The sequence below is a fragment of the Octopus sinensis genome, linkage group LG16 (genome assembly GCF_006345805.1).
Source record: "Octopus sinensis linkage group LG16, ASM634580v1, whole genome shotgun sequence".
Classification (NCBI taxonomy): Eukaryota; Metazoa; Mollusca; class Cephalopoda; order Octopoda; family Octopodidae; genus Octopus; species Octopus sinensis.
In genome coordinates this window covers 7943431-7960930 of record NC_043012.1, presented here as the reverse complement: position 1 = coordinate 7960930, position 17500 = coordinate 7943431, and the positions used below count along the sequence as shown (strand labels likewise).

The 17500-nt window shown below is 40.6% G+C and overlaps 1 protein-coding gene and 1 long non-coding RNA gene across 4 annotated transcripts in view; both read right to left on the bottom strand.

Moving 5' to 3' along the window:
• Positions 1 to 360, bottom strand: part of LOC118766488 — a 943-nt gene extending 583 nt beyond the window's left edge. Inside the window, exon 1 of the long non-coding RNA XR_005002426.1 lies at positions 229 to 360. This is a non-coding gene — a long non-coding RNA (uncharacterized LOC118766488). The remainder of the gene's footprint in view (positions 1 to 228) is intronic.
• Positions 1 to 17500, bottom strand: part of LOC115220569 (dual specificity mitogen-activated protein kinase kinase 1) — an 89782-nt gene that overhangs the window by 1307 nt on the left and 70975 nt on the right. For all 3 annotated transcript variants that reach the window (XM_029790719.2, XM_029790718.2, XM_029790720.2), the window contains exons 9-10: positions 9663 to 9724; positions 2590 to 2635 (exon numbers count right to left, since the gene is read on the bottom strand). In XM_029790719.2, coding sequence (XP_029646579.1) covers positions 2590 to 2635; positions 9663 to 9724 — 108 coding nt within the window. The remainder of the gene's footprint in view (positions 1 to 2589; positions 2636 to 9662; positions 9725 to 17500) is intronic.

The following is a 17500-nucleotide window of genomic DNA, read 5'->3' as shown; positions in this document are numbered from 1 at the left end:
CTGATACCCACAGCCAACCACACCCTCAACTGATACCCACAGCCACCACACAACCCTCAACTGATACCCACAGCCAACCACACCCTCAACTGATACCCACAGCCAACCACACCCTCAACTGATACCCACAGCCAACCACACCCTCAACTGATACCCACAGCCAACCACACCCTCAACTGATACCCACAGCCAACCACACCCTCAACTGATACCCACGGCCAACCACACCCTCAACTGATACCCACGGCCAACCACACCCTCAACTGGCCTCACCATTTTCTGCACTCTAGTGAAGGCAAATGGCTTAATGGTTAGGGTGCTGGACTCATGATCATAAGATTGCAGTTTCCTTTCCTGAACCAGGCAATGCATTGTGTTCTTGAGCAAAACACTTCATTTCACATTGTTCCAGTTCACTCGAGTGGGAAAAAAAATGAGTAATTCTGTGACAGACCAGCATCCCATCCAGGGAGGAATATACATGCCAGAAAAACCGGGAAGCCAACCCTATGCTCCTTACAGAGTAATGTGGACTAACCTATTACCACGTCTATCCATCAAATTTTTGCAAACCCAATATTCTGTACCACTTCTCTCATAGTCACCTTCCTTGTCACTTGAGATTATCCCCAGACATTTTCACTATTTTCTCTCTTTACCTAATAGGGTAGCTATGTGGATGGAAGCACTCCGTCGGTTATGACGATGAGGGTTCCGGTTGATCCGAATCAACGGAACAGCCTGCTCGTGAAATTAACGTGTAAGTGGATGAGCACTCCACAGGCACGTGCACCCTTAACGTAGTTCTCGGGGATATTCAGCGTGACACAGAGAGTGACAAGGCCGGCCCTTTGAAATACAGGTACAACAGAAACAGGAAGTAAGATTGAGAGAAAGTTGTGGTGAAAGAGTACAGCAGGGATCACCACCATCCCCTGCGGAGCCTCGTGGAGCTTTTAGGTGTTTTCGCTCAATAAACACTCACAATGCCCGGTCTGGGAATCGAAACCACGATCCTATGACCACCAGTCCGCTGCCCTAACCACTGGGCCATTGCGCCTCCACTAGGGTAGCTATGTATCACTTGGCATTAAGCCACTTCCCTCAATACATCACTCTACTCAGTTGATGGGTCTGGTTTTGTGAGTTACTCGGTGACCTTACAAATTAATGCTGGTGCCACATAAAAAGCACCCAGAAGAAGAAGAAAGATATGAAAAAGATGACGAACAATCATAAATCCAGCATTCTTTTAACTGAAGATAAATATACAATTACAACAATTACTTTAGAAGCTAGGATCACCAAGCATTGATTGGCATATTTTGGTCGTATTATGCGGAGAAAATCCCTGGAGAAGGACATCATGCTCGGAATGGTCAGTGGCAAGAAAGGAAGAGGCCGACCAAGAACCCGCTGGTTTGACACCATCAAGAATGATACCGGAATGGACATAGCCAATCTGAAAGAAGCGACCCAGGATGAACTGACTGGAGGACACTGATCCATGGAGTAACCAAGAGTCAACTTCGACTGAGCGGATATATATATATATATTGTACATTGAAATTACCAACTGTCCAGAGCAGAACCAGAGTAAGTTACTTATAGTAGAGGCCACCCAATCTGCGGATAACACAGCCATAATAAGGCGCCTACATCAGAGGCAACCCGAGGTGTTTATACGAAGTAACCCAAAGTATTCGTATGAGAGGTAAACCGAGGTATCTGCATGAGAGGCATCCCAATACCTCATCACTGCTACTTTAGCTCTGCCTCAGTTACTCCCACCCAGTGTGAGTAGCCATGTAATTCCTCTGTAGCAGAAAACCTGTTCATACTTTTAACTTCTCATATCCTAGCTTAAAACCACTTCCCTCTCTACTGTCAGAAGAAATCTTAAGTCATGCAAACTGCATGGCAACCTCACTGGTGCTGGTGCCACAAAAGAAAGAGTGACTTCACACTGCAGAAACAGCTGTCGAAACATTTGTCATAACAGATATTGGAGCAAGATGCAGTCCTTAGGCTGTTTAAATCTGTCAAATCATCCAACCCATGCCAGCATAGAAGATGGACGTTAAAACATGATGATGTTAATAACAATGATGCACATATATGAAATAGATAGACACACAAATAGATTGATAGCTAGGTAGACAGAGACAGATTGATAGATAGGTAGGTAGACAGATAGACAGATTGATAGATAGGTAGACAGACAGATTGATAGATAGGTAGACAGACAGATTGATAGATAGGTAGACAGACAGATTGATAGATAGGTAGACAGACAGATTGATAGATAGGTAGACAGACAGACAGACAGATTGATAGATAGGTATGTAGACAGACAGACAGACAGATTGATAGATAAGTAGACAGATAGACAGACAGGCACACAAATAGATTGATAGATAGGTAGGTATATAGACAAAGAGGTAGAGAGAGAGGTAGATTGACACACAAATAGATAAACAGATAGGTAGATAGACAGACAGATACAGAGAGAGGTGGAATGACACACAGACAGGTTGAGAGACAGATAGACAAACAGAGAAATAGATAGAGAGAGAAAGAATTATTTACCTTCAGTGACTGTAAATCTGCCCTTTCTGATGGATTTTTCTTCAAGCTTTAAAAAAGAAGTGAAAAAAATAAAAATAAACAAAACTTCATTAAAAAAAGATTTAAAAAAAACTAAGTAACACTTATTAATAAATTCATAATTATAAAATCATTTTGTCACTAATGATCTGGGATTGAACCCAGTTCATAGCTGTGCATTTCAATAAAATCACCTCCCACTATCCTCACCCTTCTACCATATGATTCTATTTCCTCTCTGTTCATTTGATCTCTCTACTCATTTGATCTTATTTTGCGTTGATTAACTTTAAACATATTGTTTTCAAATTTTGACACAAAGCCAGCAATTTCGGCAATTACATTAAGTCAATTACATTGACCCCCAGTGCTCAGCTGGTACTTATTTTATCAACCCCAAAAGGATGATAGGCAAAGTCAACCTTGGAGGTATTTGAACTCAAAATGTAAAGACAGACAAAATGCAACTAAACATTGACATGTATTAACAAACTGTTACATGTGCCTGTACCGATTCCAGATACGGGACTGAGTGTGGCCATGCTAGAGCAATGCATGCAGTAAGAGGGGAGGTAACAGATACAAAACACCACCAAGTCTTGCAGTTCAATTATTAGAAAATGTGGTCCTAGATAAGGGTTACCAACCCACCTGAAACCACCTCGGAAGTAAAAATGGGATCTTTTCGGTTTGAACGGCAGTTTTTAACATAATTTCTAGGTAACTAAAAAATTTTAAACTTCGTATACTGGTAGAATGTGTTTATAAATCATCTTTTTCTCTTGGCTTTATTGAGAAAATTCTATAGTTTGTAAGATATTTGTTGTTTTTTCTTCAATTTCTTACATTTCGGCAATTTCAACCAATCAATGACCATCTATTGAGGTGAAAACTTTCTGTGCCGTATGAATATGTCCCTCGTTTAACAAACAGATTGGGTTTATTTACATTTGTGAAGAAAAAAAGATACCCTTCCACCCACCCCTTACCCTAACTAACCATAACTCTAAAATAGATTGAAATGCAACAGATCAATACTAGGGTCATAATTATGGGTGACAATTTCAGCTGACACCGCTAGAAAAAACTGCCGTTCAAACGGAAAAGATCCTAAAAATGTCTTGTTTTCAAAAGTTCTGAATTAAAATCTTAGTCACAATTAGTGGTGCCTAACACTAGCTTAATAATAACAAAGTTATTTTACTAAACTCTTATATTTAAAATTAATTGAAAGAAACACAGAGCGTATCAACAGAAATATGGTAACAAAATGGTTAAAATGAAAGGATGGTCATGGCTAGAATGCCTATGATATCACTGGACTGGTACTTCAATTATTGTCTCTGAAAGGAAGGGTTTATTGGAGTTGCATGAGATCTGCAATGCTGTAAGGGAGTGAGACATGGAGTCTGAGGGAAAGCGAAATGACAATTTTGAGAAGGATCAAGAGAGCTATGGGTGGTGTGAAACTATTGGATAAGAAGAAAGGCTGAGAACTTGATGGGGATGCTGTGGTTGGAGGAATCAGTGGAACAGCTGGCAAGGGCAAATGGAGTGCAGTGGTATGGACATGTGCTGAGGAAGGATACTCTGACTCTTCACTCTTTTACTTGTTTCAGTCATTTGACTGCGGCCATGCTGGAGCACCGCCTTTAGTTGAACAAATCAACCCCAGGACTTATTCTTTGTAAACCTAGTACTTATTCTATCAGTCTCTTTTGACGAACCGCTAAGTTACGAGGACATAAACACACCAGCATCAGTTGTCAGGCAATGTTGGGGGGACAAACATATATATATATACATATATACGATGGGCTTCTTTCGGTTTCCATCTACTAAATCCACTCACAAGGCTTTGGTCGGCCCAAGGCTATAGCAGAAGGCACTTGCCCAAGGTACCACGCAGTGGGTCCGAACCCAGAACCATGTGGTTGGTAAGCAAGCTACTTACCACACAGCCACTCCTGCAGAGTGCTTGAGTTTAAAGTGAATGAACTGCGAAAGTGAAGTCGACCTAAGAAAACATGAAGGGGACGGGTGGAGGGGGAGATTGGGAGGGTTGGCTTGAGGAAGGAGGGTGCCCAAAACTAGGCAAGATGGCGAGATTCTGTGAGAGCAGTTACTGTTAGAGTGAGGTAGATCTGCCCAACCCCATTAACGGGGACAAACCCAGATTTAAAATATTGGAATTCATTCAAAGGATGAGAAGGCAAGGTAGGCCCCCACCAATGGAATTTGAACTCAAGAATGCAGAATGTGGAAACAAATACTGCAAAATGTTCTCTCTTAATGTTCTTATATCTTTCATTTGTTTCGGCCATTTGACTGCAGCCATGCTGGAGCATGACCTTGAGGGTTTTTAGTCAAACAAATTCAACCCAGGGATTATATATTTTAAGCCTAGTACTTATTCTATCAGTATCTTTTGCCGAACTGCTAAGTTACAAGGAAGTAATCACCCCAACACCAGTTGTCAAGCAGTGGGGGGGGGGACACAAACACACACACACACACATATATATATATATATATGATGAGCTTCTTTCAGTTTCCATCCACCAAATCCACTCACAAGGCTCTGGTTGGCCCAAGGCTACAGTAGAAGGCACTTGCCCGAGATGCTATGCAGTGGGACTGAACCCGGAACAATGCCTGTACCATGTTAATAATTTTACTAATTTACCACCTTAATGTGTGTGCACACGCGTGTTTTTTTTATATATTGTATTTTCACTCTACAAAACAAACTACAATTGTTGTAGTTGTAAAAAGCGCTATCCGAATCGTGGCCGATGCCAGTGCCGCCTTGACTGGCTTCCGTGCCGGTGGCACGTAAAATGCACCATCCGAATCGTGGCCGATGCCAGCCTCGCCTGGCACCAGTGCAGGTGGCACATAAAAAGCATCCACTACACTCACGGAGTGGTTGGCGTCAGGAAGGGCATCCAGCTGTAGAAACACTGCCAGATCAGACTGGAGCCTGGTGCAGCCTTCTGGCTTCCCAGATCCCCGGTCGAACCATCCAACCCATGCTAGCATGGAGAATGGACGTTAAATGATAATGATGATGATGTATATTTATCTTTGATTTAGAGAATTCTGAAGTTATGACAGATCATCATCATCATCATTTAACCCATTAGCATTCAGATTACTCTGTCAAATGTAATGCTTATATATTCAAATTGTTTTTGATGAACCATGCATTATCTTGTAGCTTTGAAATTTCAATGGCGTGTTTCTTTAGTTTCAGAATGACATTGTCGGGTAGGTGCAAGAGGCTGAATCTTGCTGGTTTGAACATAAAACAGCTGGAATATTTGAGCTGGATATGGCCGGTTTAACCCTCTGGTATTCAGATTACTCTGTCAAAAGTAATGCTTATTTAATAGCATTGTTTTCATTTAATCTGCATTATCTCATAGCTTTGAGATTTCAGATGTGGGGTTCGTTTACTCTTTTACTCATTTCAGTCATTTGACTGAGGCCATGCTGGAGCACCACCTTTTATCGAGCAAATCGACCCCAGGACTTATTCTTTGTAAGCCTAGTACTTATTCTATTGGTATTTTTTGCCAAACCGCTAAGTTACGGGGACATAAACACACCAGCATCGGTTGTCAAGCAATGATGGGGGGGGGACAAACACATACATACATACATACATATATACGATGGGCTTCTTTCAGTTTCCATCTACCAAATCCACTTACAAGGTTTTGGTCAGACCGAGGCTATAGAAGAAGATACTTGCCCAAGGTGCCACACAGTGGGACTGAACCCGGAACCATGTGGTTTGTAAGCAAGCTACTTACCACACAGCCACTTCTTCGACCTTTCTAACACCAACCACTTTATATATAGAAGTGTACTGTGTGCTTTTTATGTGATCATCTATTTTTAGAATGACATTGCAGAGTAGGTATGAGAGGTCAAATCTGGCTGGTTGGAACATAAAACAGGTAGAATATTTGGGCCAGATATGGGTAGTTTAAATGCTAAAGGGTTAATGTCCATTTTTCATGCTGTTGTGGGTTGGACAGTCTGATAGGAGTTGGTGAACCAGAGGACTGCACCAAACTCCAATGTCTGCTTTGGAATGGTTTCTACAACTAGATGCCCTTTCTAGCACCAACCACTTTATATATAGAAAGTGTACTGAGTGCTAGTGAGGTCACTAATTACCTCACAAGACAAGCCCTCACCACCACCACTGAAGGAGGTGGCTTTATGCTACATGATGAGAGGTGAGGGGGGGCAAGAAAAATGTCTCGCAGTACAAGAGCCATATAGCTACCCCATGTGGTAAAAAGAAAAAAAGGGTGAAGATGTAGAGGTTAAAGCCCCTTGTTCCCTATGGAGCATGGACCATCAACTTTTCTCCAATATTCTCTACTCTGGGCTACCTTTTCTGCTTCCCTCCAGTTAGATCCCTGCTTTTTCAAGAACCCTCCCTCAGTGTCCCACTTCCAGATATTTTTAGGGAAACCCCTCTTCCACCTCACTTGTGGTTTTCAGATAAGGGCCTAACATATAATGCAGGATGTTTTGTTTCCTTTCAGATATTGCTATGCTGCACTATAAGTTTCCCTAAGGGAAGGGCTATATATCCCAGCTCTAGTTAGTTTTGAATTGTCATCAAAACTTTTGTATCTTAGCCCCTTTTTTTTTTCCCTCTAGGTAGCAGTCTTGGCCCAGTGGAAACTGAATTTACTTTTAGAAAGAAGTGGTCCATATTTGACCTGTCCAGCATGAAAAGCCTTTCCAGGAGCTTGTGTTCTGCTGGCATAGCTCTCAGGGTCATTGATGCATATAAGCCACCACATCACAACAAGGACTGGACCTTGTGATGGATGAATGGAGACATACATATGTGGATGATGATGATGATGTAACAATTTTTGCTATCTGATGCCCAACACAGAAAGACAGCAAATTGGTGAAATACAGCATACAGAACCGTGGAGGTTCATGGCTTAGAGGTTAGGGTGTTGGACTCCTGATCATTAGATTACGCTTTCCATTCCTGGACTGGGTGATGTGTTGTGTTCTTGAGCACAACACTTCATTCCTTGCTGCTCCAGTCCACTCAGCTGGTAAAAATGAGTATTCCTGTGACGGACTGGCATCCCATCCAAGAAGGAATATATACGCTAGAGAGAGCAGGAAAATGGCCCCATGGTCCATGCAGAGTAACGTTGGCTGACCATCATTCTTTTCTTTTATTCTTTTACTTGTTTCAGTCATTTGACTGCGGCCATGCTGGAGCACCGTCTTCAGTCAAACAAATCAACCCCAGGTCTTATTCTTTGTAAACCTGGTACTTATTCTACCAGTATCTTTTGCCAAACTGCTAATGTTACAGGGACGTAAACACACCAGCATCAGTTGTCAAGCAATGGTGAGGGGACAAACACAGACATATACATATATACACGACAGGCTTCTTTCAGTTTCCACCTACCAAATCTACTCACAAGGCTTTGGTCGGCCTGAGGCTATAGCAGAAGACACTTGCCCAGGTGCCACACAGTGGGACTGAACCCAGAACCCTGTGGTTCTTACCACACAGCTATGTATGCACCTATAGAACATCTTGCAGTATTTGTTTCAACAGTCTGCATTCTTGAGTTCAAATTCTATTGGGGTCAACTCAGCCTCTTCATCCATTCAAAGTCAATGATTAAAACATCAGTTGAGGATTGAAGATATTCCAGCCATGACCATTCCTTCATTTTAATAATCTCCAAAATAACCCTAATTTGGGATTTTCTAAGAGTACATTTTTAAGATGATATGATGTGATCTGAAGGAGAATGTAGCTTGTTATTTCTAGCAAGTCAAGTAGAGGCATACAAGATCCATTGTTGGTTCCTAAAACTAAATTTAAACTGGGTGTAGAATAGCAGGTCTGTTGAGAAAGTGACTATCACCTGCTATCAAGGGCAAGGATCATATTGAAATTTATGTGTTCACTGGGGCATGATAACATGCAACTTTCAACTGTTAGATCAAATAGCAAAAATGAGGACTTAACCCTTTAGTGTTCAAACCGGCCATATCCGGCCCAAATATTCTATATGTTTTATATTCAAACTGACGATATCTAGCCTTTCACACCTAACCTACATTGACATTCTAAAAATAAACAATCACATCATTGAAACCTCAAAGCTATAAGATAATGCTTGATTAATTCAAAACAATTTGAGTGAAAAAGTATTACATTTAACAGAGTAATCTGAACACTAAAGGGTTAATGTTGTTGTTGTGAATGCATAGGATCCATCCATCATAGAGTGTTAAATTTATAATTTTCTCTTTTAAAAGAGTTAAGGGGCAGGGCAGTTTCCCAGGAAGGGCAATGCTCAAGACTTTCCCCAGGGCCTCGTAGAGTGGTCAGATTGATTGCAGGATATGTGCAGGGTTATCTTTTACCTTTTTACTTGTTTCAGCCATGAGACTGTGGCCATGCTGGGGCATCACCTTGGAGATTTTTTAGTCAAATGAATCGACCCCAGTACTTTTTTTATTTTTAAGTCCGGTATATATTCTATCAGTTACTTTTGCCGAACCACTAAGTTATGGGGGAGATAAACACACCAAAACTGGTTGCCAAGTGGTTGTAGGGGACAAACATAGACACAAACAGATGCACACATGACAGGCTTCTTTCAGTTTCCATCTATCAAATCCACTCACAAAGCTTTAGTCAGCCTGAGGCTATAGAAGAAGACACTTGTCCAGGGTGCCACACAGTGAGACCGAACCCGGAACCATATGGTTGGGAAGCAAACTTCTTACCACACAGCGATGCCTGCATCTATTATCTTCAGATCAGGGCCCATGCCCTACTGCTTACAACAGAGTGGACCCTGCTGTAGGTATCCTTAGGTTGAGTGGTGGCAGTGGGGTAAAGCAAGTGATAGATTATTAAGTCCACCCCAAATAGAGATGATGCTTTTGTTTGACACAGCTGTAATGAGTTCTTGTAAGGAGAATGGCAATAAAAAAAGATGATGATGATCACAACAATGATGACAGTGACTTACCATCTATCCACAAAATCTATGAATTCTGGAGAGAATTTTCCTTTTGGTAACGAAGGTGGTGGCTAAAAAAATGAAAAACAATTCATTGAAAATATTTGATTAATATTAACAGCAACAAGATACACACTTTAACACTTGGTTAAACACACATACACAAAACCTACTCATATACATGTCATAGGCAACTCGTACACATGTTGCACACATACACACATAACTAGTATATACAGTACACATACATACACATGCCACACATTGAAACTATACACACCCTATATACACACATCTCAAATACATTCACACCTGAAAATTTACAAAACCATTTATCCTGACGCCAGCATTTTCTCGATAAGATTAAAGTAGTTGCAGGACCAGCTTAGTATTTAATCATAAATACAACACCACACACGTTCTCATTAGTTGACTACTAATTATTAGAGGGCGCACACACATGCTTACTGACTACTAATCATAATTACATGACACAATAATTAAAATATCACACACACACACACACACATCATCATCATCATCATCGTTTAACGTCCGCTTTGCATGCTAGCATGGGTTGGACGGTTCAACTGGGGTCTGGGAAGCCCGAAGGCTGCACCAGGCCAGTCAGATCTGGCAGTGTTTCTACAGCTGGATGCCCTTCCTAACGCCAACCACTCTGTGAGTGTAGTGGGTGCTTTTTATGTGCCACCGACACAGGTGTCAGACGAGGCTGGCGAACGGCCACGCTCAGATGGTGTTTTTTTATGTGCCACGGACACAGGTGCCAGGCGAGGCTGGCACGGCCACAATCGGATGGTGTTTGTTATGTGCCCACAGCACGGAGGCCAGTCTATGCGAAACTGGCTACGGCTACGTTCGGATGGTTTTCTTATGTGCCACCGGCACTGGTACCACAAAAATACAAATTCCATTAATGTTCATCGATTTTGATTTGATTTGATTTTCACTTGCCTCAACAGGTCACATTAATAGCAAATCCTTAATATATCAAACTCACTGACTGCTAATCAGACTGAGCAAATCTATGATCTAAGGGGTTCCAACCATGACATGACCATTATGTATGGCTCAGTGGTTAGAGCGTCGGGCTCACAATAAAGGAGGTACTGAGTTTGATTCCCAGACCAGGCTGCGTGTTGTGTTCTTGAGCAAGACACTTTATTTCATGTTGCTCCAGTTCACTCAGCTGTAGAAATGAGTTACGACATCACTGGTGCCAAGCTGTATCGTCTCCTTTACCTTTGCCTTGGATAACATCAGTGTTGTGGTGAAGAGAGGCTGGTATGCATGGGCAACTGTTGGTCTTCCATAAACAACCTTGTCTGGACTTGTGCTTCTGAGGGGAATTTCTGGGTGCAATCCCATGGTCATTCATGACCCAAAGGGGGTCTTTACTCTTTATGTTTAGAACTACATGTGGTTCCCTCTAGTGATGGATGTTAATACAAAGAAGATAACCAGCCCCTCACAACATGACACAGAATTAGAATTTTCAACTTGAAACTAAGGAGTTATGAAGAAGATGCATAGATACATTTATGTATTTATTTAGTTTGTTTACATCCTACAATTTCTAGTAGATGTTAATCGTGTTTAGTACTGTTTTAGTCTTTAATCTAACACATACATATTTGAGGTTGATTTGGCAGCTACTTCTTGTAGGTTGAGCCACTGTATAGAGCAGTGGGTTCTCAACCATTTTGCTATTCAGGCCACATCCAAAACCTGGATTTTTTTCAGGATGCCACACCAATAAAAAAAAAAGTAAAACATTTCAATTAAAGAAAAATTTATCATATTTATAGAGGGAAGAGTGTCAGGGGCTGCCAGAAAGATCCTCGAAGGCCACATGTGACCCTGGAAGCCACATCTGAGAACTGCTGGTATAGAAGCTCCTTTGTTAAAGTGAACTGTTGATGTATCATCATTAGAATAATAAATAACAAAGGGCTTAGCACTAGACATGTCTTCCCTTCAAACCAACACAACCGAACCTCCTAGAAATATCGACCTAACTGCATTCCAATTATGCCCTACCATTCTTAAATAACATACAATACACTGGACAATCTAATCCTGCTGGGATGCAGTTGGTCATAAAGCTGCTCAGTCAAGGAAAACCTGGGGCTAAACAGCAACAACAATGCCAACCTTATATTTTGATTTGTTGTTCAAAGTGGCCTGGAGAAGCGAAAATACTTTCAGACTAACAGAACTAAGGAGATCGTTGCAATTCATCAAACCACACTCCCAACAGTTTTAGCTACACATCATCATCATCGTTTAACGTCCGTTTTCCATGCTAGCACGGGTTGGACGGTTTGACCGGGGTCTGGGAAGCCAGGGGCTGCACCAGGATCCAGTCTGATCTGGCAGAGTTTCTACGGCTGGATGCCCTTCCTAACGCCAACCACTCCGCGAGTGAAGTGGGTGCTTTTTACGTGCCACCTGCACAGGTGCCAGGGGGGTCTGGCATCGGCCATGATTGGATGGAGCTTTTAACGTGCCACCGGCACGGAAGCCAGCCAAGGCGGCGCTGGCAACGGCCACGTTCAGATGGTGCTTTTTTACTACTACTACTACTACTACTACTACTACTACTGGTGGTGGTGGTTTCATAGTATCACAGTATCACTAGCAGACAATTGCTTCTGGGGGACAAACTATATATATATATATATATATATATATATATATACACACACACACACACACAGATATATATATATATATACACGAGGGGGTACCCAAAATTAACCAGAAACATTTTCTATAAGACAAGCTCATGTGTGGCTTCCACTGCTAGGAGCCACTGACGTGACTCTCACGCATAAGTCTGATGACTGACACTATTGATTGACCGAAGTCCTTCAACCACGTGGTGCATCTTTGTTTTTGAAGTGCTTCTTCCTTGTTCGTTGATTTTTGTGATGGATGCAATGAAGGAACAGCGGGCTTCCATGAAATTCTGTTTTCTGCTGGGGAAAACAGTGGCCAAAACAGTTGCCATACTTCAAACAGCTTACAAGGATGATGCCATGAGCGAAACACTATGAGAGGTTTACATGCTTTAGGAATGGTCGCTTGAAGACCAACCTTTTTCAGAGCGACTATTGACCTCCCGAACGAAAACATCACGGAAATTCATGAACTGATGTTGGAGGACTGTCGCTGAAGAATCAACGAACTTGTTGATGTGACCAGTGTCCTGAAACTCCTCCTATTTTGAATGAGGAATTGCGAATGAAAAGAGTGGCAGCAAAACTCGTGCCTCGCTTGCTCACGTATTGGCCTTTGCCTTGGATAACATCAGTGTTGTGGTGAGGAGAGACTGGTATGCATGGGCGACTGTTGGTCTTCCATAAACAACCTTGTCAGGACTTGTGCTTCCAAGGGGAATTTCTGGGTGCAATCCCATGGTCATTCATGACCAAAGGGGGTCTTTACTCTTTATGTTTAGAACTACATGTGGTTCCCTCTAGATCAAAAGCAGTCATGATTGAATGCGTGTCGTGAACTGAAAGAACAGTTGTAATTTGATCCAAACCTTTTTTATTTGAAGGTCATCACTGGTGACAAAAGCTGGTGCTAAGGAATTTGCAGATGTGGAAGAGGTGAAGAAAAAAAAATGTGTTCCAGCAGCAGTGCTTCTAACAATGGACAATGCATCTGGAATGATGCAGGGCTTCAAATGGAGAATACTTCAAAGGCAAAAGTGTAAACATGTAAAAGTAAGTGAATAAAATAATACTGCAAAATTCTGGTTTTATTGAGTACCCCCTCATATTATATATATATATATATATATATATATATATATATATATATATATATAACAAAAAAAACACATTTTATCAATTCAAAATGAATAATTAAATTACACCATCTAGAAAATTACATATAATAGACAAGTTAAAATTAAAATAAAAAGTAAAGATTAAGTAAATTACAAAAATAATAAAAATGTATATAATAGGTAATTTACTTAATCTTTACTTTTTATTTTTATTTTAATTTTAACTTTTCTATTATATGTAATTTTCTAGATGGTGTAATTTAATTATTCATTTTGAATTGATAAAACGTGGGTTTTTTTCTAATATTTTTTATATATTTATTATATTGTGTGGAATTTAATTTAGTATTTCTAAATTGAATTCTTTTTCCTTGTAAGTTTGGATTTTATTCCCTCAAATAATAAATATTATATATATATAAAGACCCTCACACCCTTTGGTCATGAATGAACATGAGATAGCAGCTAGAAAGTTACCCTCCGAGATGTCAGTCCGGGCAAGGTTGTTTATGGAAGACCAGCAGTTGCCCATGCAAACAGGCCTCCCATCTCCATTCCAGCATTGTTATCCAAGGGAAAAACAAAAGACAATACAGTTTGGTAGCAGGGACATCACAACTAATTTCTACTGCTGAATGAATATAATCATTGTTTTAACGTCTACTTAATGTATATGCTTAGTGTCTCACAGCACTGGTGTTAAAACACCTGAAAGTCATGGACAGCAAACACCTGTCCATCATTGTCAGGTGTTTGAACACTAGGTGCCTTGAGGAAGTGATCTCCAGCATGCCAAATTGCAGCCTACAGGCAAACACAAATGGCATAGACACTAAGTGCATGTGTGGTTGATTATATATATATATATATATATATATATATATATATAGCGTGTCTGTCTGTTAGTCAGTCTTTGTCTCGCCATCGCATGATAGTTGTAAATGAGCTTTATCATCATGCAGGTGGCATCCATTTCCATTTTTTTGCAAAAGCATTTCTGGCATGTGTAAATATTGCCTTAGTTGGAAACAGGTGAGGACTGATGAGAGGATGGGCATCCGAGTGTAGAAAATGGGCCTCAATAAGTTCTGTATTCGATGAACAGAAACTAAGCAGGTTTACTTGCCGCTAGGGTATTTGGTGATAGCCTTGGTACCCTCAGGGACAGGGCGTGTTTGGCCAACTCACCAGGAAGGAGAAGACGGACAGCAGCCTGCACCTCACGGCTACTGATGAGCATAGGAAAGTGGATGTTAAAGTGATGGTGATGATGATGATTGACATCAGTAAAGCCTTCAACCTCATTCTTTGATTTTTCACTCACATAAAAATACTCAATATCTATTTCTTTACTATCCACAAGGGGCTAAACACAGAGAGGACAAACAAAGACAGGCAAACGGATTAAGTCGATTATATCGACCCCAGTGCGTAACTGGTACTTATTTAATCGACCCCCGAAAGGATGAAAGGCAAAGTCGACCTCGGTGGAATTTGAACTCAGAACGCAGCGGCAGGCGAATAACCACAAAGCATTTTGCCCGGCGTGCTAACGTTTCTGCCAGTTCGCCGCCTTATATACTCAATACCATTTTAAGGAACAACACAAAAATGCTGGCTTGCAAAAAGTGTCTGTTATGCCTCAAAACCTATGTATGTTGCAAGAACAACACATCCAGAAGTAGAGGTTTTCTGGGTAAAGTACCAGAGAGGTTTGGCTTTTCATCCATTCTCTTCAACCTGAGTTTACACAATACCGCACACTCTGAACAAAACATACAGCCTGTCTCTCATGAGCAATGGCATCACATTCTCTGACCGTTCAGCATTCTCTACACATTGCTGAACAATTCTTCCAACTCTAAAAACAGAACCCCTTTGAAGCCTGGCAACATAACAAAAACAACAAGCTTCAAGACCCCCCCCTACCAAATCCCTTCCGACAAGCAACACCTGAGAACACCAAATACACCTGGCCATCAATCACACTTGTCAATGTAAACATGCCACAAATAAAAAAAGATAAAAAATACTAGGTGTCATATGAAACACCTTCGCAACACACTGACACACAGAAGACATGGTAAAGAAAGCAAACCAACACAATTGGCACAATTACAGGTAACCACATTTGGTCAACAGGTAAAAACTGTAATGATGTACAAACAATGCATTGAAATTATTACACACTACACAAGTCCTACCTGAGTACCCAATCTCCCTCTCCACAACAAGCCATAAGGAAGTAGCAAGAACAATAAAGACTGCACTACACATCATAACTGGTTGTACACAGACTATGTTTACACACTACCAATACAAGGAAACAAAAAAAAAAAAACAACAAAGAAAAAAACAACAAAAATGAAAGACCAACTGGGCATGCAACGAGCACAGTTTAATTTCATCAGTAAGCTACAATCTCTAAGTACAGTTTGTGCTTAACACATGGATAAATCGCCTCCAAACATTTAAACAACCAAGAACACTTATAATACTACTACTACTCTCATTCAGCCAAACAAAGAATACACAGACACACACACATACCCACATAGTGATAGTGTTGATGTTTCACAACCAACATTATTTGTTCTTTAAGTGTAAGTTTGAAAACTGAGTCAACAGAAAGGTGTTGGAATCTTAGAGCAGTTTAACCCTTTAGTAATTAAACTGGCCATATCCGGCCAAAATAGTTAATCTGTTTTATGTTCAAACTGATCAGATCCAGGCTCTCACACCTACCCTACAATGTTATTCTACATTAAGTAATTACACCATCAAGATCTTGAAGATATGAGATAATGCATGATTAATTCAAATCAATGGGAATCAATAAGCATTATGTTTGATAGGATAATCTGAACACTAAAGGGTTAAATGCACAAGTCTCTGGTATCCAAGTAGATAAAAAAAGTATCAGCAGAAGAGTACCCAGAGTACCCAAGTGTCATGACTTGAATGTGGCCTACACCCCCCCCACACACACACCTTAGAGAATAAGAAGTTAAGGACCAAAACACTTTCCTCAGAGGTGGAGTGGGGTCATCTCTGAAGACCTACTATTCACCTCTCTTGGGAGTTTCTTACCTCATAGAAAGAGATGCAACAACTGCCTTTGGTCCCAAATACTGCAATGAGATGCACACCACCACCAGTAAGTGCAGAGAAACAGCAACTATTCCATTGACTCACTCCACCTTGCCCACCTCAAATGAGGCCATCCACAGACTCTACAGGTGTACAGAAATGGGAAGACGAGAGTGTGCAACATGTCCAGGTTGTGTTACACTGTACTCACCACGTGATTCATCACTGCATGTTGGAATGGGTAGCAGTGAATTGCTGCACATCAAACTGTGCATTGATGGCAAGACAGATGTAATACTGTATAATTGGGAAGACGAATTTGTGGGTAATGTCTTGTCATCTGGCTCACTGACTGCGACTACTTTGGGATTGTCTGACCAGAGCTCACCAAGGGTCACACAACAGCAACAACAAAATCTTAGTAAACATCACACAAGCCTACAGAATGTTCCATGCAAGTGTGCACACACAAAATATATAACACACAGAGACAATGTAACACTGAACGTTAAGTAAATAAAAAAAATCATCTAAAAAGATATACATACATACATACACACCGCACGCACACATATACATACATACTGCACGCACACACATATGCTCACACAATATATATCTTGCATTTAGAATTATCGGTTCATAATCAAAAAGACAGATGAGAATAAACAAATAATTAATATTATCAATAAATAATCTTTTGTAATTTTGATTGAAAATAATGAAATTTAATTTTCAGAGCTAATTATAACAAGAACAATATTAAGGTTAGTGGATGGAGATATTAAAAAAAAAAAAAGGATACATCATTAAGAAACAACAGTAAAACAGTGGGGGGAGCAATAAAGAAAGGTTAGACGTTAACAAACACTAATAATGAAACAAAGGATAATGTACATTACGGAAGTGTAATTAATGGTAAAATGGGGCGGGGCAT